Source organism: Limulus polyphemus, unplaced genomic scaffold, assembly GCF_000517525.1.
Source record: "Limulus polyphemus unplaced genomic scaffold, Limulus_polyphemus-2.1.2 Scaffold3791, whole genome shotgun sequence".
Taxonomy (NCBI): Eukaryota; Metazoa; Arthropoda; class Merostomata; order Xiphosura; family Limulidae; genus Limulus; species Limulus polyphemus.
In genome coordinates this window covers 61,506-86,919 of record NW_013669401.1, presented here as the reverse complement: position 1 = coordinate 86,919, position 25,414 = coordinate 61,506, and the positions used below count along the sequence as shown (strand labels likewise).

Sequence of the window (25,414 nt, the reverse complement as noted above, 5' to 3'; positions counted from 1 at the left end):
AATTGATACTGATGCTCTGAAGACGCTTATTGAGTGTAACCCAAGGCAACACACTCGTGAAAGCCCTGAAATTGCATGTCTCTTATGAAACAATACGTAAACATCTAAGAAATATGGGAAAACTCTATAAAGAAGGTGTTTGGGTGCCTCACGAACTCTTTGATGATCATCATTTCCAACGTGTGAATATTGCTTCGTCTCTTCAGGCGCATAATGGGCATGAACCATTTTTGGACAGTATTGTCACCAGTGATGAAAAATGGATTCTCTATGTTAATATATTTAATGCCAAAAACAATGGCTCAGTCCAAGACAAAAACCACTTCTGACCCAAAACCTGGACTCCATCCACAGAAAGTGATATTTTGCATTTGGTGAGACATCAAAAGAGTAATTCATTTCAAACTCCTCAATCCACAGCGAACTGTCAATGCAGAGATCTATAGTCAGCAACATGTGGCACGTTTGATACAACAAAACATTATAGAGTTGGGTTGGGAAGTCCTCCTCCACCACCATATTTTCCAGATATGGCACCATCAGATTACCATCTTTGTCGTTCACTGCAACACCATCTTAATAGGAAAACGTATGCAAATGTGGAAGGTGTTAAAGAGAACATCGATATGTTTTTTGCTTCAAAGCCAAGTGATTTCTTTAATCAGGGCACTAACAACCTGATTGTAAGATGAAAAAGCATCATCAATATGAGACTATTTCATTTAATAAATGTTTTGTTTTGATATATATGTTGTTCAGGATTTTCATCTAAAAAAAGCAACATTAATTTCTTGACGACCTAATATAATTGATACTTGAAACCATTGTTACTTGGTAAAACTCTATAATTACAGAATTGAAGAAAACAAAGACAACTGTATGTTCACAAATACTGGTGAAACCTTGGCTATTAATATAAGAAGTATTTGTGAAACACACAATTGTCTTTCTCTTTCCTCAATTCTATAGGTAATTAGACTTAAAAATACTGTAACTATAGATTTATAGTTGTTTATAACCATATTCAAAAGAAATCCCAATTTGAAGATTTCTTATTGTATACAAGCAAGTAAAAAAGAAAATATAAAACATGAAGATTTGTAGTTTTGTATAAGTAATTTAGAAGGTTTCAAAGTTAAAAGGTTTGGGCTATAGACAAGAAGATACAGTAATTTTAAGATTTCTGGACAAATATAAGTGAGTCTTGAAATTATATATTTACAAATAAGTCTTAAATATATCTTAATTTACAGATTTTCTGTATATATTTAAAACATATCTAAATTTGAAAAATGTCTGGGTTTATATAATAGCTTTAGTTAAAAAATAGGATATGTTGACGACTCCTCACTTCATCATTAGAATTCTGGTTAATTATCAATAAGCTTAGAATATAAAATGTTTTTGACTCACATGTTGGGGTGTTGACAGTGTATAGAACATAGAATCAGAGAAAGCTGAAAGTGGTCCTTGGGGCTCGCCAACATTTGGTGATAAACTTTCAGAATTGTGTTGATGGAGTTGAGATAATATGGTGGATGGACTTTGAGAACTGCTGTACGAAACTGCTTTAAGACTTTGAGGTAATTCTTGTAGCTTCACTTGTCCTAAAAGTTAGAATATTTGTGTAAAATATGAGAATGAAATAAAACATCACAAACAGTTATTAAAATAGATAATGTGATCTTGATGTATACATTGTGGTTAAGATTTATAAGCATGTTAAAAAATGTCTATATAAAACTTTAAATTTAGCTCACACTTTTTTAGAAATTTATAATTATAGAATGGCTAATGCCACATTTGAAAACATATTTCCTGCTATCAGTCATATACATGGCATGCACAATGAACAATATTTTGTTGTGTCAAGTATGTTGAAATATTTTAGTCTTGAATACTCATATTTTGATTCTGTGTAAAATGATATGTATTTTTGTATGTAAACATATTAATTTCTTGTATTTCAAACTATTGTGCATTATTTCAGCAGATAATAATTATGTACGCAAAGGGTGAAATTTTGAACAAAGTTTCATTTCTTTTGTTATAGAAAGTAATAATACAAACTTATTTCATGTTTATCTCGATACTAAACAGTTTTGAGGGGGGGGGGGGGTGATACTAAATTTACATTATAACTGGGATAGTAACTAATATATATGTTAAGAATTTCCACATTTTTAAACGTATGTGACTTCAGGACTAGCCTTTAAGTTTTCCAGAGTTCTTATATACCACTTGTTTATCATCTATATTTAACTTTTTTGTTTAAGTACTCTTAACTAGTTGAAGTGAATCAAATTGCAACATATTAATACAGTAGAATTAATATACTTCAATAGGCATACATAAACACAAAACTTTTCTGAATTACCACCTTTAGAAAAAGGTAAATTTGAGTATAGTGTACCTTGTTGCCTGTTCAAAGAACCACTGTCCACTGTGTCTAATGGTACTGTACTACCAATGTGATGGTTAGTTGTACTTGACTGTCCAGGTGGAGACAGGGACTTCATTGTTGGTGAAATGTCTGAAATAGTATAGCAAGACACAACATTTTCTACAACTGCAGGTTTTGAGATTGCAGAGTTACCTATTTGATTAGGCATACAAGCTTCCACAATCTGAGCTGTTGCTTTAAAATTCTTCTGTACAGAATCACTGACCACAATGGTATTTTTTTCATGATCATAACTTGTAGGACCATTGCAGTGAAGCATAGACCTTGGATTCATATGTTGGTTCTGGTGTCTAAAACCATTGTTTTCTGGTTGCAGTGGGTCTGAAAAACAAACTATCTGACCAGAATTATTAACAGAATTTAATTCTGGATAACTGCATTGACCAGCAGGGCTGGTCATCACTGGTTTTGAATTACTGTTATAGTTTTGACAATATTCTAAATTCTTTTCCTGGGCTTTCTTTTCAGAGTCTGTGAAATAATGCATTTCATTAACTGCTCCAGGTGAGAGACTCCTATTATAAGAAGTTTCAGAAGACTGGATATTGATATGTGAAGGATGATCTTCTTGGCTGAGATAACGTCTATTGGGAAAATATAAACTGACGTCACTTGAAACCTATTAATCAACATTTCTTGCTTTAATGAGAAATACATTTACTGAACTAATTTAACAATGGATTATCAAACAAGTTCTAGCATTCATTAAATATATATATATATATATCCTATAAAGAACAATATGTCTAAAAGACTATCAGTTACGATCTACCATTGATTAGCTTATGCTTCACCTGAGTTTATCTATATAACAAAAACAACAAACAAAACGTCTATCAGTTTCATTCTATCATTGGTTAGCTTGTGTTTCACCTAAGTATATCAATATAAGAGGAAAACAATAAACTAAAAGTAAATTAGTTTAATTTTATCATTGATGATTACAACATTGCTATTTGAGGACTTCAAAGGTTTAAACATTTTTTTTCTCTGCAAACTCTACTTTTTGGAAAACCAGTTTTTGAATAATTGCCAAATGTAGCTTTTTTATTTCCTCAGATGTGCTACTGGAAAGGGTGAATTCACAATTCTCTATTCTCAAAACAGTGAATGAGGAATTACCTAATCCATATAGTATCCTTGCTGTCATTTCTTGAAGGAACAGGAGGTCTAGAGGTTTCAAGATACTCAGAAAATCCAACTTGTTTTTGTTTTGGTACATCCAAATTTGACTCCACCCGGACATGTTTTGGATTGATATGAAGTGGTTCATAGTAGTTAAATACCTGAAAAAATAAGAATTGTTTATAGAGATTATTTGGAGAAAAAGTCATAGATTAGTTCTTCAAAAGATATTCTTTAAATGTAGCAAAATTAAAATAGACAATTAATTTGGATCTTTTTCCAATCAAATTTTCAGCTAACAAAGCACTATGGATCACTACAAATCAGTTATAAAAATAATCCAAGATTAGAAAGAGTTCACTTTCCAAACACATTGAAGTTGCTGTTTTTTTTACTTTTTTTTATCTGACTTAAAGCTTCCTAGAAAATTAACTGTAAACTAGAGTTTAAAAAACTTCTGGCTTATAATAAGCATAGAGAACACTTGCCTATTAACTTGTATCTAAACCTTTCTTTATTACAAATGTAGAAAGCCAAATGAAGCTAGTTGGGTCCAACCACTGAGGTTTGTGAAGTGTTTAAATATTTTTCAAAACCATTTAAAGAGATGCACAAAAATTTGAAATGCATTGACTTATCAAAGATGTATTTAACCAGCCAACTTAAAAGTTGAAATGTATAAAATTGTTAAAACCTTTAAGAAAAATCATAATAAAACTTGAAATTTATCAAATTACTACAAGTTTGTTTTGGCTAGCAATATTATAAAGTGAAATTTATAAACACACTAGCTCTAAGCCTGTCCTATGATTGTGAATGGTGATCAATTTTTCATTTAAAAAGTAAATTTTTGTGTATTTTTGTTACAATCAAATCTTCTTCTGGATAAAGCCTTATATATTAAACCATGTGAAAAAACTAGTTCTTGAAGAAATATTCCTACATGGTTAAATGTTTGAACCTGCAATTCAATAATTTTGATTTAATCTATAATTATGTTAGTATTTTTCTGAATATTCAAAGAGTCTGTTGTAAGTATGATATATAAGAAACAAATATAGTAATATAAAAGGTAACATGAAATCCCAACTTAACTGGTATTGAATGTGAGACTTCCACATTATAGTCAAGTATTATAACCACTGTGATGAATGAACAAATTTAAACTATCGTGCTATTTTGAAACATTGTAATATCTTTCTATAAATATGATGAGTTAATGATCAGGAAAGTTATAAAAAATCTCACTCAACTGTGATTTGAACTTGAGACTTCCGCTTCAGACAACCTACTGAGCCAATTTAATGGAGAGTCGAGTGTTACTGACAAAGGGAGCATTATGAACAGGGAATACCTTTTATATATATATATATATATCATTGTAAATAAGTACTGTTGTTGTTGCAATATGTCCTTCCATCCCTTATTAGAAGTAATGATACCAGTCTATGTATTCTCCACAATACATGTGTTGCTAGTGGCATGAAAGAACATACCACATTACAATAGGAAATGGATAGCATCACAAACATAATACTGAAACTACATTATGCATGAAAGAGTAATCCCAAACAGTTAAAATTTTTATAATAAAGCTGTTTTATGAACAAAACCATAAACACAACATAAACTGTCACTAATAGTCAGAGTATCAACTGATGAATTAATGTATTGTTATTGTTGTGAGTTTTCCTATTTTGGTATTGCATACTTCTATATAGATTGGTATTTTAAATAAGGTATATTGATTACTGGGTCAGTTTCTTTTTTTATCTATGTCAGAAGATTACTTTGATCAGAAGTTACAAACAATATTAGATAAATAAATTATGTTTACAATCTTGTTTGAAAATGTAATAATACTAAATAGATAAAAAAAATTGGCTTTGAATAAATCTATTTAGGTTGAAAATAGAAAAAAAGGAAATTTATAAGAACATTGGCAAAAGTTGGTATTTATAATGAGGTTAGTATCCACAATGTACAAGTTCTACAACTGCACTACTTCTCACCTCAGAATCTGAATTTTTTGCTGGTGATTTTGGTGGAGAAGATAATGGACTTCGAGAATTCTTAGCCTGAACATCCCTGAGCTCAGCAATTACTTGCTGCTTATGCAGGAGCTGTTCTTTCAGAATGGGCCCTTCTTGCTTGGCAATGTGTCTTTGCCACTGCTTTTGAAACCACATGTCATCCGGTGAAACTATGGGTCTAGAATTTTAAAAAAATCTCAGGAGGATACTGAATAAACTAAGTTATAATTGACATAGATCACACAATTTTATAATAACATGGATATTTATTATTAATTTACAAACCATACTTCTAGATAAAAGAAAAACTCACCTATTAGATTTCAGACCTTCAGATAAAATACTGTCAGATGTCCTTGTGATGTCATTACAAGGCTTAGAAGTATTTTTTAATACAGCAGGCACTTTGCTCAGGGAACTCCGTTCTGATCTCATGGTGTATAGACAGGGAGGCTCACTAGCATTTCTTACATGACCTCTGTTTGATACTGCAGGAACTACATCTGCAAATACTGGAGACGAATGTTTTATACTCCCATTTATATTTGACATGTTGAACTGTACATTTTCTCTGGGAGAGAAATACATATATTCTGCTGAATTTTGTTTTTCTGGATAAGTGGAACTAATCATTGATGAAGAAACAAGACCAAAGTTTTGTGGTTGTACATTTTTTGATGAATGTAAGTCAGGAAATTTTTCAGTTTCTTCTATCAGGCTTCTCATCAGTTCATCCAGCTCAGCTTGCTGAGATACCGGGATCGAATTGCCTTGTTTTAAATCACCTTCAATTCTAACTTGTGGGTTGTGAACTTCTGCCTCTATGATGAAAATAACCAAATTTTATAACTAATTGTGAAAAAAGTTTCTTAAATGCAACGTCTGAGCTTTATTTATTGCTCTGTTAAGAGTTCAGAGTCAGATATACAATAAATCAATTTAAGTTATTATTATATTAATTATATCATTTTTCACATTTAGTACATTATTGTAATTGTTGTCTCAGATTCATAAAATAAAAGTATGACTAAAAATGGAAAGAAGTAATTATGTATAACATTGATTTATGACTGTAGTCAACTGATTCTGAACACTTATGTGATGTAGGATTAGGGTCATTGGTAAAAGTAGTTTCAATTTAGGATGGGATGATAAGTTAGAGTGTGTTGCTCTTGACACTGGTGCACTGTTATCTGAGTAGTCTGAAAAACTATGCTACTAAAATGTTCAATGGATGTAGAATCGAACATATGAAATAAAAATATTTTAGTTTCAATCAATTTTTCTAACTTGCAACTACAACATTACTTTCTCAAAGATTGGGCTTCTTGAGGATGATTTTTCTAATAAGATTGTAGGGGAGATGGGACATCAGTGGATAGAAATTGTATGTTTCCCTCACATGCAGTAAGCATTAAATGGCAGTTAATACTTCTCAGGTGAAAACGACAAATAGTTATGTTGGATACATTAATTATTACAGCATCATTTGTTTTCATGAACTGTGTCAATAATTGGTACTTTCATGACATATAAAAAAGTCCCAGTGATCCACTGTGCTCTGACCCTGCAGTAGGGATGAATGAATTAGCTTGCAGAGTGAATCAAGAAAAGGTGTTGACAAAATTAAGTTATTCATGAATAAATTTTAAGAAAATGCATTGAAACAATCTGCAAAATATTACACTTTACTCTGACTTCAGAAACCTATTTCTTAGGCTGCAACACCTAATAGAAATATGAAATGACATGAGTGAGGAACAACGTACACTGTTACAGAACCTTCATAGTACTAAGGCTCAGCTTAACAATTTATAAACAAAAAAAACTGGAATTCTGAAATTAAAATCCAGCTTCATGTTGCTCACAATTTCCATAGTTAATATTTACTAGGAATAACAAATGATAAATTCCTACACAGATCCTTCACAATAATAGGATTCTCTTGATGAAAATAATCAACCCTGCTCCAGTCATGGTCATGTGATATAAGTATCTACATCCTTCAAGGTGTATTGTCTTATAGACCTTACCTGTGGTCATTAATTATCCTCATATCACTTGATCAATGATCTTGACATAACTTTTGTATCTTACAGCATCTATGGAATATGAACAGTTATACCAACTATGAAAAAATTATTTTTATGGTTAAAAAAATATTTTTCCTCATCTCTTCAAGATAAGCTGCAATTTATTGTTTTCGAACAATACAGTTGAAGGACTTGCCCAATGGCACCAAATGGTGACAACATCACAGAATTCCTCTCAATAGAAAGTTAAATATATCCCAGTCTCTCCTACTTAGACACATCGTGAAACATATCCAGATGTAAAAACATGTTTTTTTTTGTTGCTTAGTTTTTTACTAACTAATCTGTGCAGTCATATTAGGAAATACCATGACTTAACACACTCTGTGTTCACCAATGATGTACGAGCGTTACCATGGTACATATCTGCTGAGTTGATTTGCATGTGAATAAACATTATTTTGACTATTAACATTAAAGAAGAATGGTCAATACTATATCCAAAGTATAATCAATATGTGTATAAATGTATTGTATTTAATTTAACAATATATATATGCACTAGCAAAACCTGTGGGTCTATGGCCCACATTTATAAGACCTCTATAATGTAAAATTAATGCTTGAACTTCTATTTTGCATTATTTCAGTTTAATTATCATTGCTGCCATAATGTAATTTTAATTTCTTTAACCAAGTTACAAATGGTAATTAGTAGGCATATTTATTTATATGCTCTAATGTAAATCAATGCCAAATTTGAGGTCAGCTTTTGGAGAATCCCCATAAAAGTGTTTTTGCAAAATACCTGAGTTCCCTAAGGAGTTGGGTGAAAAGTTTTAACTTTGTGCAAACCTTGGGGTTGAGACGGTTTGTTTGGGGCAGTCCAGCAGTTTAAGAGAAGAGGTTTTCAGGAAATCCCTGGGTTTCCCAAGGTATATAGTAAAAAATTTTACCTTTGTACAAACCTCAGGACCAAAATGATTCATTTGGTACCACTTACAAGTCAGTGCAACCAGCTGTGTAGGAGGAAATATGTGACATACTGACACATAATTTAATGCTATATTATTAATTTAAATACACCAAATAAAAATGTTGTAGAGCAGACAGCTGCAGTTCATGTAATAAAATGCAAATAATTGTTTTTTGCTTATCAAACAAAGACATAAACACATATTTTAAATCACACAGTTTGTTTATTTCATAAGTTTTGTATAAAGCACCACAAAGACTATCTGCACATGGCTATCCCTAGATTAGAGGGAAGGCAGTCACCATTAACTCAAGGTAAAATAGTTGGATTTGACCATCACTCTCACCTATGATCCTACAGAACAGGGCATGTTTTTCATGCAATAATCACAAACCATGAATCCTTTGATTCACATTCTATGCATTCTAACTACTAGGCTATGGGCCTGAATCATTAAGAAAAAAACATGTACATAGCAGTAATAATTCATGTAAAAACTAATGAAAATAACATGTACATAGCAGTAATAATTCATGTAAAAACTAATGAAAATAACATCATAGCAAATTAACACAAATAATAACTTAAAAATCTTACCTATAATAGAGCAAGAATGCTTACTGCTATAATCATTAATGGAGACAGGTGATTGGATTTGACTACCAAAACTTAGCGGAGAATAGCATCCATGAACATCAGATGAAGAAGAAATCCCAGAATCCCTACTTGTAGTATGAGGTCCATCTGGCTCATTATACCTCTCATGGTTCGGTGAAATATTCCTCATTATTGAGTTTTTCTTTATTATTGCATAGAGGCTACCATCCACAGGCCCAGCAGTATGGTTTACTGTAAAAGAATTGTTAGTGTCTATTCATGAAACATCTTCATTGGGCTTGTTTGGAATGCTTTATAATACTGGTGTGTTAAGTTACTCATAAGAATTCCTATAATATTCCACTGTTAGAAGAATCATAATAACCCATTACAAATAGTCCTATAAATACTTACTATAAGGAGTCCTATAATAACCCATTACAAACAATCCTATAATAATCCACTGTTAGAAGAATCATAAAAACCAATTACAAATAATCCTATAAATACCTACTCTAAGGAGTCATATAATAACCCATTACAAATAATCCTATAATATCCCACTGTTAAAAGTCTTATAATAACCCATTACAAGTAGTATTATAATTACCCACTGTAAGAAGTCTAATAATAACCCCTTGTAACTTCTAGCATTATATACATGGGAAAAAACAACAACTACAATGAATAAGCAGTAAGATGCACATTTGTTTCTTAAACATTCACTAAATATGGAATCAATCATATACCAATGTTTAACATTTTATGAGAACTATCATATTTACTTTATTCACTTTTTCATTAACGTTTCAATTTTATTAATGGTTATTTTTTGTTTTTTTTTGGAAGTACATTAACAACTAATTCATAAGTTTATCTAATATGGACTTCTACAACAAATGGTACTAGAGAATATTTAAAAGTCATGCACCAAATTAAGTTAATATAGTTTTGAAGACTACTATCACTTACCTTCTTCTTCACTAGTTGTAGATTCTACAACAAAGTTTTCATAAGAATTACGCAAACAGTCAGCTGGCATTTTAGCATTGCGGACAAAACCATTTCCTGAAATTCACATGTGCTTTTCAGAAGTGAAGGACATCAGAATATTTGTTAATATATATTAAAAATAACGTACAATAACACATACATATTCTTGTTAATAAAGAAATTATTAGAAAAAATTGTTTATAAAACATTCTGAAACAACTCGTTGTACAATAAATGTGACAGATGATTCATTAAAAAATATAAATGTAAGTACGATATTACCTAAACAAACTCTTGATTGATAATTACTATAGCTGTATTAATAAAACAGATAGAAAATGTGCAATACATGACAATTCATTATGTAGCATTGGAGTTAATTATTTTCATTCAATAAATTATCATTAATTAAGCAACATTTTATTATAATTATGATACCAGTAGTAGCATTTACATACAAGACAAACGAAGACAGAATCATTTTGGTGTGCCAAAAATTGTTTTCTAAAATATATATATATATATATATATAATTGAAGTATACATATTCAGATTTGAAATACTTGTATTTTGTTTTAGTCACTCAAAAGTTTCAGATCTTTCTTTCACATTTTATTTCTAAGATTTCAAACAAAATTATTCTAAAAATCATGTCCTAGTTACTAAGAATCAATGTTCAATATAAACCTTAATATATATATATGCTTTCTAAAAGAAGTTCAAAAAATGGTGTTATTTCAGTGTTAAATATCTATGTTGGTTGGTTGTTTTTCTAGAGCAAAGCCACACTAGGCTATCTGCTGTGTTTCCCATGGGGAATCAATATTATTTTTGTTTGTTTGTTATTAAGCTACACAAAGGGCTATCTTTGCTCTGCCCACCATGCAATTGAAACCCGGTTTCTAGCAGTAAAGGGCTGCAGACATACCGCTGTGTCACTGGGGGGCTGGGGAATCGAACCTCATATTTAGCTTTGTACAGATGTTTATGTATTGTTAATTATATATCTGAATATTGAAGTTAATTAAGCTCATCAGTAATTTCTTTAAAAAATATATATATTGTTGCGTCAGCGAGGTCATGTGACTAGTGTCACGCCACCTGCTTTCTAGAACTATCCCGTTCCTTCGGGAGTGCTCTAGCATTTACTAGATATAGGGTAGTCTGGTATATATATATAAGATGGTGACAACGTGACGAGACAGCGTGTGTAGGTAGTGAGTAATTGAACTGCAGTCAGAGAGTATTGTTGAAGTTAACGCGTTTGTTTTAGCATGATTGTTGAAATTAAGTGTATCGTAAAGTTATATTCAGAAAGAATAAACCAGTTTTATTTAAGAAAGAACTTGTGTCGCTAAAGTTCGTGGGAACGAGGTTACGGAAAATTAATTAACAAACAGAGACGTAACAATATATATATAAAAGCTCAACTCAAGAGTTTTTGAGAAATAGTTTCTTCTTTGGTATATGTGAGCAGGATTGGGTAAAGACAGAACTGTTAATGGAAGATTCTAACATTTAAAAAACAGTATTAGTGTTAACTGTGTTGTTGCATGACCATTATAAACTTACCACTCAAATGGTAAGGTCATTAGTATAGAAAAAGTCTTTATTCAGGTATATTAAAATAATTTTTCTAAATTATCATGAACTTTTGCATATATTCATGACATTTTTGTTAGTTGGATGTTGAAAGATCGTATACATGAACCAATATTTTTAAAAAGGTAATGATTACATATTGCAACTTAAATCTCAAGCTAGTATGTATGCATTTCTGTATGAACATTTAAGATGTTTGCCTACCCAAAAAAAAGTAATAAAAAAAACCTGTACAAATTGATTTGAGATGGTTAGCATTATAAGTAAACTAGTATGATGCATGTAACCTAATAGATTGTGGGATACTGTACAAAGGCTTTTGTCTAACTAGAGAAATAAGATATCTACATAATTCTGTGTCCTTATCTTGAATTCATGTAACCTAACGGATTGTGGGATACTGCACAAAGACCTTTGTCTGACTATAGAAACAGGATATTTAAACAAATTGTGTTTTGTACGTTAATCTAATAGATTGTGGAATACTACATAGTCTTTTGTCTGCACTATAAAAACAGGATATCTACACAATTCCTGCCCCACGAATCAACTATGATTTCCAACCAATTAGAAGGTTGATAGTGGATAAATACACAATGAACAATATTCATTGCTGTATGAAGCATTTTTGGGGTGGTCAGGCAACTGCCATTGCTAGAGGGATCTGGAGGCATGCTCCCCAGAAATATTTTTAAAGTTTAATGCTATGAGATTTAATCTTGAGCCATTTAACTACAATTATTGCATACATACAACAAAATGTATTGAATTGAAAGAAGCAAGTTTTAATACATAAGTTGTAGCTACACATGCCATGAAAAAGTGGTCAGGCCATGGCATGACTGGCCTTACTGCTTCCTATGGCCCTGCTATTTGTAAATAAAAATTTATCATATTTATTCAGCTGTGCATTTGTTTCTTTTCATTGCTGTCCATGTTTGAAATATTATTCTACATACTAATTCATGAATCTGCATTTTGTGGATACTTTAAACTTACCTCTTGAATTTAAGTATATCTGAATACCACAAAAGGATTATTTCATAAAAATAAAATTTTAAAGGGACAAAAAGGAACTTATTAGCTCATCAAGGATGTTCCTTCAAGCTCCCAATTATAACCACCCCTTACTACTCATGTATTCATCCAATCTTTTCTTGAACTCAGTTAAGTTTTCTGCCTCTACCACTCTTGAAGGCAGCTCATTCCAAAAGCCAACCACCCTGTTTGAAAAGTAATACTGTCTAAACTGCAGATGACTCCTATGCTGCCAAAATTTGAATTTATGATCCTTTGGCCTATTGTTTTCATTGCTGAACACAAAAAAGTTTGATGGATCTATATTATCAATACCCTTGATAATCTTAAACACCTCAATCAAATCCCCTCTGACCTTTCTTCCCTCCAGAGAAAACAAGTTTAGAGATTTTAGTCTCTCCTCATAGGACAATACCACCATCCCAGGTATCATCCTAGTGGTTCTTCTCTGAATCTTCTCCAACAATTCAATGTCCTTCTTGACAAAGGGAGCCCAAAACTATACATAGTACTCTAGATGAGGCCTTACAAATGATCTATACAGTGAAACAATAATATCCCTTGTCTTGTATTAATGTTTCTATAGATGTTACCCAAAATCCTATTAGCACTATTGCTAGCAACAGTACAAGATAAGTATGTTATTGCAAAGTGATTGAAAGAAAATGTTTGTAGTAAATAGCACATTTATATTTTAAGTGTTATGTTTAATATGTTCTCACAGCTTCTGATTCAATTTATCATATAAGTGATCAAGAAGCTTCGTTAAAATTTAACAGGGTTAAAGTATGATCCAAGAGAGACCTTTTTTTATTGAAAGAAACAATGGAAACTTCAGGAAAGATAAATTTTATATCACTATTGGGTTTTTTTTCAGAAAAGTTAAATTGTTTACAAAATTCTATAGAATTTTCACAGATACAGTGAACAGAATTTCTAAATTTGTTTATTCTTGTTTAAGTGAGAACGAATCTAAGCAGTGATGATTCAGAATAAACAATAGATTTCTCTCAAAGAAAGAGTTTCACAAGTTGTAGTACAACAATGTTAAAATTCAAGATACAAGTTTGAAAGGAAGAGATTTCTCATCGATACAATAATGGTGTATCATAAATTATAAATATCGAGTACTCTTTTACTTACATGATAGAAAGGACAGAAGACACTTAGTATCAATTACCAGAAAATATTTAGTGACAATTAGCTCTGAACAGGAGTGGCAGTAACATGTAAGTATACAAGCAAAATGCATTTATTTGGGAATATATTAGATAAAGTAAGGTGAGTTGAAGTGTATGTTTGGATAATGGTAGAATTAGGATACAAAAATGGAAGTAAGGAAATACTTGAAATTTGAGTCACTCCTATTTGAGGGAGGGCTTTAAGTAATACTGGTAGAAAATAGAGGATTCCAGATGTCAAATGAGAATGAATAAGATTGGAGAGGAAGGAGATGGAAATGAAATAACAGAAATTATAAGACAGAGGGTACAAATGCAACACAGAGATGCAACATGTATTTCACTAAAAAAGAAACATTTCAATTTAGCTTAAACAGAATAAACAATTCACACACCTTTGTAGTCATCTGAGTGAAAAGAAAACTGAAGTTCTACTTTACCATCACTTGGAAACCTGAAATCTATACAAACACAATTATTATCAACTACAAGTTGAATTTAACAAATGTTTTAAACAATACTGAGGCCAGAAATAGCTAATCTGATAATATTTACAGAGATATTTTTTGTACAACAATAATTACCAGTGACTGATAAAATACAAAAGCAATTTTAAACAGTAGTGTCTATGTGTGATAGTTTTAATTTTAATAACAAAAAATTCAAATAAGGGCTTTAAAAATATTGATATTAGTACAGCTTACCTGGCAATATAGAACAACCTGAAATTTATAACTTTACAGACTTGTATATCTTTCAGTTTATTTATAAATTTAAAAAACTAAAAGCACTAATATACAACGTGTAAAAATAAATCTTAAATTTACTAAATTTTTGTCTGCTCATTCTAACTTTAACCACATATAAATATAGGACATAGAAAACAGTGTGAATAATTAGCTAAAATAAATATTTTCATGGGTACTGTACAGCACTTAATGTGATAACTGTGCTGCTAGGTTGATTTAATAACTAAGGAATATTAAAATATGTAGCCAGAAGTGCACAAGTAGTAGATTAAAAGGACTTTTAAAATTCACCAGAAACAGCATCATCCAGTTCTTCCTTCCGGAAGACCACATGCTTCTGATCTAGAGCCATAGTATTGAACTGAACCCGAAACAGTGAAGATCTTCCAGCTGGCTTTTGTTGGTTGTGATAACACTTGATTAGTATATCACCATGAAGGGGCAGATGTGGTTCTATCGTGATGATGATTTTTTTTGCTCGTTCCATGACACTACTAAAAATAATAAATAATGCACAAAAAATTAGGAGAGAAAAAAGGAGTTTTAAAAAGACAAAACGATTTTAATAATTAGACATAAAATGTTATTGTGTGAGATAGATTAAACCCTCTTGTCACAATATTTTTAGTTATACAAGTTAATGGAGAACTTATAAACACAAACTAAATAACGCTTAATATAATTTCAAACAAAGATTAAAGAAGTTTCAGAAACTATTAAGAAAAACAATTATCCATTATGTTTTCACAATTATCCCATTATGTTTTCAAATGCTATTATTTTATAATATTTTTGTACTTAATCTGTTTAAAAGAATTATAGCAAAACAATAGACCCCAGCAATTCAGTGATAAGGCTTATAATGCTAAAAACCAGGCTTTGATACCTGTGGTACATAAAGTACAGATAGCCTTTTGTGTTTAGCTACAAAGAAACAAACAAACAAAAAAACAGATTAATTTCTATGGGGTTTTGAGTTTGTTTTACTTCACCATACAGTAACCTAAGTTAACTTAGGTATGTGAATAATGTTATGACATTTTGCCGAATACATTATTTGATATTATACACTGGACCAACTGCTTAATTAATGATTATATGTATATGTTAAACATTTCTTTTCGTTTTCACTAGAAAAAGAAAAGAAATCTTTAAATATATATATATATATATATAATCAATCAATTAAGGAGTTTTTTTTTTCAGATGACCTACACAATTATGATAACAAAGTATTGTATTTATTAGTTTATCAGAACAAAATCCTCAATATATTATGCAGCTTTCTTAATTTTTGCTCTTTTAACATATTTGTTTAACATTAGTATCTTGAGCTAAATGTCCCAGTGAAATAGTACGACTTACTGATATATTTCTGAACAGGTGTATATGGACAGCACTGTACTAATTCTTTGTGTGTGATACAAAAGATGTTGAAAGATTAGCAATAATTATAGAAAGCCTTATGGAAAAACAAACTTTACTTTAAACAATATTATAAAAGATGACAATAATAACTTAATTTTTGAAACTAGTCATGAATAAAAATTAATTGACAAGTAAAAATATGAGTTTATTTATTAAATATATAAAAAAATCTAATTCTAATTAATTTTGTTTGGATATATGACATCAATTAATAAAAAACAATTTTATTATTTCTTTATTATGGAAATTTTAATTCATGCAGTTATGAAATCATGTGCAGTTTTTGAATAATCAAAAAGTATAGTTCAGACACATGTAAGCCTTGTGCAATAACATTTTCCCATTAAAATATTCTTTCCTGTATTCACCCATAGTTAAGTTTTTACTTACTATACTCCTGATGTATAAACTGGCTTCATTCCTTGATAAATCTTGACAAATGGCCGACAACCTATGAATGTGAAAAAAAAAAGGTTTGTGAAAAATTAATAATTTTATTAAAATAGAATGATCTATGTTATTTAAAAAATAGTGCAATCAGCAGAATTTGTCTTTCTGTTTGTATGCATGTGTCAATTAAACTCAGAGTATTTATGACATTTAAATGATTTCTTGTTAAATCATATGTAGTACAAAAGTGTTATTGGTAATTAATGTATTCTGAAAATAAAGGTCAGCCTGAAGGTCGTTGTATATTATTATATATACATCGTTGTATGTATATATATACATCATATAAGGTTTATTACGAAAGCTGGGCATATGTTTCTGGATTATATGAAACTGAAAGCACTAATGGTGAGGGTTTGACAGATCAAAGTCATCTATCAATGACCCGATGAACATCTGTGCATGATAAAATTTGGCTTAAAAGAATAAATGCACACATATTTATTATTTCAATGTTCATGGGCAGCAGAGTAGTAGTAGTAAGTTGTTAGTTGCATCATGCGAGGTGTTGTGTAAAATCTGTTACTGTTTCATTTTGTGTTACTTTGTAGACACCAATCTATAACAGGACCTGATAAATCTGAATAACAAATAAATCTATGACTAATGTCAATGAATACATTGTATACTGCTGCAATAAAATTGAACTAATCATAGAATTATAGATGGAGATCCACAGAGTTCTAACTGGCTTTTTAAAACATTTTTTTAAACTATTAATTCACCAAATTTTGAATGGGTTCATGACTTTGTTAATTGCAAGGTCCCTAAAAACGTATGAGTCACACCATAAGTTTTAGACAAAAATGGCATCCATATTTTCATTAATCCTAATAATTACTTTTGGGGTCTCCTGTGAATTTTACTAAGAAAATAAGCAATTTCACTAAATGTTTTTTGCCAATTCTTTACAGTAAGTGTTGTAACATAAAAGTGTGTTTACTAAATATAATGTAATATGTGGAGCTCCTAAGTAATGGCCATGCTAGGCCTAGTGGTTAGGGTGTTCAACTTGCAGTCTGTGGATTGCAGGTTAGAATCACATTACTGAAAATGCTTGCTCTTTCAGCCATGGGGACAATATAAGATGATGATCAATCCCTCTGTTCAATTAGAGAAGCCCGACAATTGGCAAGGGGTGATGTTGACTAACTGCTTCCTCTCTTGTCTGTCGTTTCAAAAGTAGTGACAGCTAATACAGATAACCCTTAAGTATCTTTGCAAGAAATCCAACAAAAAAACATGAGTAATAAACAGTATAAAATAACATAGTCATATGAAGATTAAACTCAAAACATTCTTTGTTTTTGGATATAATGGAATAATATTTCAGATGAACACCATAAAATAAAAACAAATTGCTTAAATTTTGTCTGAAGAAACTGCTTTAACAACAGAACTTTTCTTTAATAACCAGATGAAGTGTGCATTTTTGTTATACAACTGGTTATTTGAATAATCTGTATTTAGCTTTCATCTGTTAACTTTTAATACTTATAATGCACTAGATGCCATTTATAGATAAAAAGGTTTTAGAAATGTCTTTAAAAAGTATAGAAATATCACAGAAGTTAAATAACTTGAAAATGAAGAAAATATAATTTGTTTAAATATCCTGATAAAGTGCTGCTTCACCTAAAATATGAAACACCAAAAGATATTGATTTGAAAAGGTTTTCTAAATATATTTTAAATAATATACTTAATAATAACTGTTTCTGTTATTATAAACTATCTATGGATAATTTCTTATGAATAGAACACTCAAACCTGCTGCAAAAAATATATGTATGGCTAGATAATTCTTTCTTTCTTTAACACTGGGTTCCCCTTGACAATAAAATATTCTTGAAACTTCATAAAAGAACAACTTAGATGTTACTCAACATTTCTCATTGAACCATTGTCATACAGAGTTTATGAGATGTGTATGAAATAGAAAAGACTAAAGTGGAAAAATAAGGATTTTGTGTTTTATCACTTCTTTATTTTAGAGATATTTTGGAAAATATCAGTAACTATAAAAATCTATTGAAAAATATATTAATCATTCCATGTAACTGTACCTTTTGGTTCAAAGTTTGGGATTCCATGTATTATGATATGCTGAAGATAAAATACGTTGTCATTTGTTCTTATTGTTGAGGCTAAAAGTCCTGTAAAGTATTGAATATACCTGAAGAAAAAGAAGAACACTTTTTAACATCAAAACAATTTTCAATTACTTAGGGTTATTGTACGATTATAGTTTATGAAATTTTGAAGAAGTGCTATATTCAATATGATAAATATCACATACTCATTGAATCTTTTCCAAAATACTACTGGCTGACTAAACCTTTTTCAAAATACCACTGACTGATTGCATCTTTTTCAAAATACTACTTGCTCATCCAATCTTTTTTTTTTTCTAAATTGTATAATGGTATTCCATCTTACTAACTAAAATACTGTATTATACAGAAAATAGTTCATTAACTGTTATTAGAGAGTTATTAAAAATGACTCAGGTAGTCTTTTACAAGCATGCATAGAAAACTTGAACAAACTATTGTTTATTTGAGGCATTATGGGAAATGTGTTGCGATGCTCCCAGGCAGTATCATTGCACTTTTGTGGTCATTCACCATCACATAATATCAGATGCTAGAGACTGAGGAATGCATTGAAAAAATTCTTAAGTTGACCAATCAGTACAGCAGGTTTTTTGTCTGTAGCTTTAAGCTTGTGTTCGTGAATTAAGTTTTTACTGTATCGTAAACATCAGCTAAACAACAACACATAGTAGCCACCTGTAAAACTCCTGTATCTCTTGGTAACATATCCGATGTGTGGATATAGGCCAATAAGATAAAATACAAATTAATGTAACATCACTAATAATACCTGAAGATAAGATGACATAAAACTATTCCCAAGTAATTTCTTTCTGAAAACATATTCATATAAACACACATAAAATTTATGTTTATGACACCACTCTAGTGAGAAATTGACTCTAGGATAGATAGTAAACAAAGTATTTTTAAAGAGTAACATAAAAGCATCTAAAATCCATGTTTGTATATTTTTTAAATTTTGAAATATATTTTTAGTAGATGTTGGATATATTCTTTGATCCTAGCGCACATATAAAAAAGCTAAAATATAGTTGAAAATGATATTGAAAATATTTTATCTTTATGTACAGTACAGTACAGGGACATTGATATGTCAATGATACATTTATATCTTTGCCAAATGTATGTTAACAATACATATTAAACTAACTAAAGGGCTACTGTAAGTGTATATTAAACTAATATATAAACCATTGTAGTGTATAGGTTAAACTGATGAGAAACTAAGGGATATTCAAACCTTTGGAATAAGTGTAATATATATATATAAATGAAGTGTTTTTAGTATGATCACTGTGTATAAAAAGCAACCTTGAGTTTCTGATTGAATGTTGTTGTTTTTCATTATAATATATATATTCTGTTCTTTGAGTTGGAACCATTTGGCTTGAATTTCTGATTGAATGTTGTTTTTCATTATAATATATATATATATTCTGTTCTTTGAGTTGGAATCATTTGACTTGAGTTTTTGATTGAATGTTGTTTTTCATTATAATATATATATATTCTGTTCTTTGAGTTGGAATCATTTGGCTTGAGTTTCTGATTGAATGTTGTTTTTCATTATAATTTATATATTCTGTTCTTTGAGTAAGAACTTGAATCTCCAACAAATTGAGTGCCTTGATCTTGTGTTCTGTTGTTTGATTTATACATTTCAATATAGTAATCTTCTTGAACTTTGATATTCTTCACTACAAAAAACAAAATAAAAGTACATATTGGAAAGCTTAAAAAAACAGTGTCTTTCATAACAGCTGAAAAGTTGTAAGTTTTTGACATAGGAAACAATTTATACTGAAATTCGTCCAAGATGTCACCCACCGTTTTTGTGACGGATGCATTCTGACAGAGAACTTATCGTCATACAACCTTCTCATGGCAAATCGATCTAAAGATTTTTGAGCACTGCAAACATAAAAATTCTTCTTTGAAACTTAAACATACTATAAATTCAAAGCAATATCATTGTTACATGGTAAAATTTATCTTTTAAAATAGTGACTTTTATATTAAATGTATAGTTAACCTTACATTAGGATATTTATAACTGCAGGACTATACTGGCTGGATCAAGAGGTTTTCCTAGTGTGCAGTTTATCACAGTTGTAAAAATATTTTTGCAGTTGAAAATTCGCCTATATAAGTAAGATCAACTGAATAAGTATTAAAAAACATATTTAAGATTATAAAATTCCATTCCAGTGTTCATGAAAAAATGTATTTACTAGAATATTCTTCATTTTTTTATCATTTGTTACTAGGCCTGTATATACATGAGATGCAATAAGGCATCACATATTAAAAAATTATGAAGTTAAAATATAATTGTGCAGTTGAAAAAAATCCTTAGGAAAAGTTCTGGGTTAAGCTTCAAAGAATCTTAACCAGTACTGTGCTAGTCTTATTCACTCGAAAGTACATCTGTATCAAACCAGGGCTGGATCTCAAAGCTTTATTAATCATTCTTTGGAGAATTATAAATGTGCCAGGGATGAGGATTTGTTTGGCACAATACGTATGTATATGTGTCAATCTTGACTATATCCCTTTTAAAGGTGCAGCCATATAACACTTAAGCCAGACAGTAAATACTCTGAAACATAACTTTGTAGTAGTTCACTTAATTAGTAGAAGAATATCCTTGATAATCAAATGTCCTGGAATCCAGTCACACTCAGAAAGTCAATTTAGATCTTCCATTAAACTATTCTCATCCCTTACACTAAACCATGTAAGTGAAAGCTCAATTTTTTCATCACAGATACGTATGTTATTCATTTCATAACAAACTTCCTAAAATATAAAATTACAAGGTTCAAAAAATAATAAGGGTCTAACAGCTTCTAAATATTTTGAAGCAATCTAATCATTTTAAAATATTCAACACAGTATTCCATATTTGTTTCAGATTTGTTACCAAATGTGGTGATAGAATTTCTTTATGTGTCACAGAAATCATTGAAAATTGATAAATTGATCAGAAAAGAGACCAACTAACCTAAGCATTTCAGAAAGTGGACATTACTCCTCACAAAGGAAAGTCCACTATCAGAAAGTAAACATTACTCCTTATAAAGGAAATTTCACTTTCAGAAAGTAGACATTACTCCTCACAAACTAAATTCCACTTTCAGAAAGTAGACATTACTCCTCAAAAAGGAAATTTCACTTTCAGAAAGTGCTCAGGGTATTATGTTTCTTTTCTGATTCTAACTTTTTTCTGTCGATCCTATGTGATTTTGAATATCATTTTAATGACCACAGAATCTATGATATTACTGATATTACTTTGTTACTTAAGAGATTGGGCTTAAAAACTGTCTTAAAATTTGATAAGTTTTTTTATATTTCACTTTGAAATGTTAGGTCTTATGACTGACAAATTTTGATTACCATCTCCAATAATATCTTGTAAGGATAGTTATTTAGGTAAAAACTTGCCACTGAATACTTTAAAAAATTCTACCTGGCATAGATATTACTGTAGAGCATAAAACCTCCAATAACAACACCAACTCTTCCACTGTCACCCTGAAAAAAACACAAAAAAAACGACATTACCTTCAGTGAAGGATTATATTTTGGTGAACAATGATACAGCAGTGGTATGTAAGTCTCTACTTTTATCATGGTGTATGACAGCGTAATCTATTTGCCATTAACTTTTCACACCAAAATACATTATGATAGAATCTGACAACATTGAGCACCAGTGATTTACCTTACCATATGTATGAGCATTTTAAACTGTAGTTGGAAAAACAGTTGTGCAAACATTTAATGTTGGACTGTTGTGTAACAGATTTTACCTAAGTGTATAAACGTCTTATCATGGCACAGCTTATTGCATACTGGAAATAAAGTATTATATATGTCTTCCTATGGTAAAACTGTTTACTAAACTGACTTAAGAATTTTGTATTAGCATGATACAACAGCTTACTGGAACTAACTGGTAAATAAATGGTTGAGTACATTATACTAAAATGGTCTTAGAGCCTCACAATGTCATCATTACAGTCCATGTCACCACATCTTGACATTAGTCCTACAGTATAGTTTCCATTGAAATAAACATCATCATAAAGCTGTCACATCTAAAGCATACCACTCTTGTCTGCATGTTTTCAATAATCCATCTATTGTATAAATATGAGGATTTTCTTGTACCCCTTTCAACAGCCATATTACACAGAAATCCATAGGTGCTTCATTTAGTGACTTGACTTGTATGTCTTTGTATGGAACAGCATGAATACCCATTTCATTCTTCAGTTGCTTGAGATATACAATGATTGAACAGATATGTAATGGAAGCAAAATTTGGACACAAGACTTGTGTCACTTTCCCAGTTGGATTTTCTTCTTGTTTATGTTGCATACTGTTGCCTGGGGCATGTGGATGGCTTTTACCTCTAACCTTTGTGTTAATAGATTCACACCTGTTACAGACACCACACTTTGCTTATCATGGCTAGTGTACAGTTTGTTGCAGGTCTCTTTTTGGATGGTTCTGGTTCTCCAAGTTAATCCATATTCTTTTGTTTTCCAATAACATTAATTACAAGGGATATTCCCATCTTGAAAATCTAATCCTCCAATCTAAACACATTTTTATGATCTGAGTGTATGAATATTTTGCACCAGGATCTGCTGTTACATACTCTTCTCAAACTTGATCAATTAGAATCTATCAGAATGTAGTTATGATACATTCTATTCCATTATAATTTCATATCAGATGTGGTTACCATGTGATTTGCTGATTTGCATATTCAAAATTGTTTTAATAAAACGTCCTCAACCCTCTATGCTTTCCCATTTTACATCTGTTTGCTGTAACTGAGTTAGTTAATATGTCATAGCATGTTAGAGCTGTTTGATAAGAATGACTTAATAAATTAGTCTTAGCATGATACATCTGTTTGCTGGAATTTAAGAAATCTGACATAGCATAATGCAAACGTTTACTGGAACTTTGTAAGTACATTTGTCTTAACATGATACAGCTGTTTGCTGGAACTAAATTAGAAAATTTGTCTTAACATGATACAGATGTTTGCTGGAACTGAATTAGTAAATTTGTCCTACCAAGTTATAGTACAGCTGCTTGCCAGAACTGAGTTAGTACATTTTTTTTAGCATAATACAACTGTTTGATGAAACTGACTTAATAAGTTGCCTTATTATGATACAACTGTTTGCTGGAACTGAGTTAGTAAATTTGTCTTAAGATTGTACAGTTGTTTACTGGAACTGACTTAGTAGACTTTTTTAGCACAATATAACTGTTTGATCGAACTGAGTTAATATATAGTTTACACCACAATTTTAATATTTTCTGGACTTTAATAAGTATGCCTTATCATAAAACTACTTCGTGCTTAAATTAAATTAGAAGATATAATTTATAATGGTACTTTTATGTACTTAAATTCACTTAGAAATTATGTTAATCTGTAAATATATGTTTATGATAGAAACAAACCATGAATGTATATCTTAACAGGGTATTATAGTTATGAAAGTGATGTTCAAGTTATCTCAAAGGTTCATATTGCAGGCCTGAAGTCACTATCATGTTCTTCAAGTCAGTGTTCCAGGCTATGTGACCATTGTTGCAATAACATCCGGGAAAAGTCCCTTGTCTATGAGGATGTTAAGGGTGAAAACAGAGTAGTGTGTGTGATGCACATAGTTAGCCAAAATGCACAGGAACCCTAACTATTCAAAAGAAATAAAAGTGTCCAGTCACAAGAATGCCCCCCCCCAAGATAGGGGGCCCCAACACAAACACACACATCATTTCACCACTTCAGCAGTTTGTAGCATTGAAACAATAGAGTCTAGTGCCATGCTTTTCTGATATTATCTTAGATTAATGATTTTTGGTTGAAATGTGACAATATTTGTAAACTCCTGTGTATGTTACAGTTAAAGATTGTTGAATACTGACCACTGTTAAGTGGACCAATCAACTGGGATACAGTCTGACAGCTTTTACACTTTACATTTATATTTACTCTTGGTTACTCACCAGCAGTTGGTAGTCACATCTTTTCCAATAGCAGATTAATTATTTTTTAACTGTCGCTGTTATTAGGTTCTTATGACATGTCTTTAATACAGCAATATCACAAATTGCATTGACAGGGCTGAAATAGTCACTTAACAAGTCCCATATTCAGTCTCTTCAAAATTGCAAATAAATAAAGTTTCGAAAAAGTATATGGAAGATGAGCTCTAATAAAGTGACCAGTAACTTTATGCATTAGAAACTGAGTTAGTGTATACCTGCTTGAACTTTACCTTGGCATGTAGCACTGCTGTATGTTGGGGATCAGTCTTCAGCCAATTATCTAGTAAATCACAAACACTGCAGAGTTTTTCTAATGTTGGTGCCAAATCTGATGGCCATCCACAATCTTCTACCTAAAGTAATAAAAACAGACAAATGTTGTTACGTACTTGATTATTAAAATATTACATGTGGATCATCTATATATATATTTTGATTACATATGGATTACCTAAATTTTGATTACATATGGATCATCTATATTTTTATTACATATGGATCACCTGTATTTTTATTAGACATTGATGATCTGTATTTTTA

General features: G+C 30.6%; 1 protein-coding gene across 3 annotated transcripts in view; it reads right to left on the bottom strand.

Moving 5' to 3' along the window:
- LOC106470048 (tensin-1-like) overlaps nt 1-25,414 on the bottom strand; it is a 105,051-nt gene that overhangs the window by 20,403 nt on the left and 59,234 nt on the right. For all 3 annotated transcript variants that reach the window (XM_013930570.2, XM_022398592.1, XM_022398593.1), the window contains 14 exons: nt 25,105-25,227; nt 22,262-22,326; nt 20,617-20,700; nt 18,736-18,845; nt 16,610-16,670; nt 15,083-15,285; nt 14,438-14,503; nt 10,201-10,296; nt 9,229-9,480; nt 5,936-6,443; nt 5,602-5,800; nt 3,587-3,750; nt 2,414-3,048; nt 1,414-1,607 (listed from right to left, as the gene is read on the bottom strand). In XM_013930570.2, the coding sequence (XP_013786024.2) occupies nt 1,414-1,607; nt 2,414-3,048; nt 3,587-3,750; nt 5,602-5,800; nt 5,936-6,443; nt 9,229-9,480; nt 10,201-10,296; nt 14,438-14,503; nt 15,083-15,285; nt 16,610-16,670; nt 18,736-18,845; nt 20,617-20,700; nt 22,262-22,326; nt 25,105-25,227 (2,760 nt within the window). The remainder of the gene's footprint in view (nt 1-1,413; nt 1,608-2,413; nt 3,049-3,586; nt 3,751-5,601; nt 5,801-5,935; nt 6,444-9,228; nt 9,481-10,200; nt 10,297-14,437; nt 14,504-15,082; nt 15,286-16,609; nt 16,671-18,735; nt 18,846-20,616; nt 20,701-22,261; nt 22,327-25,104; nt 25,228-25,414) is intronic.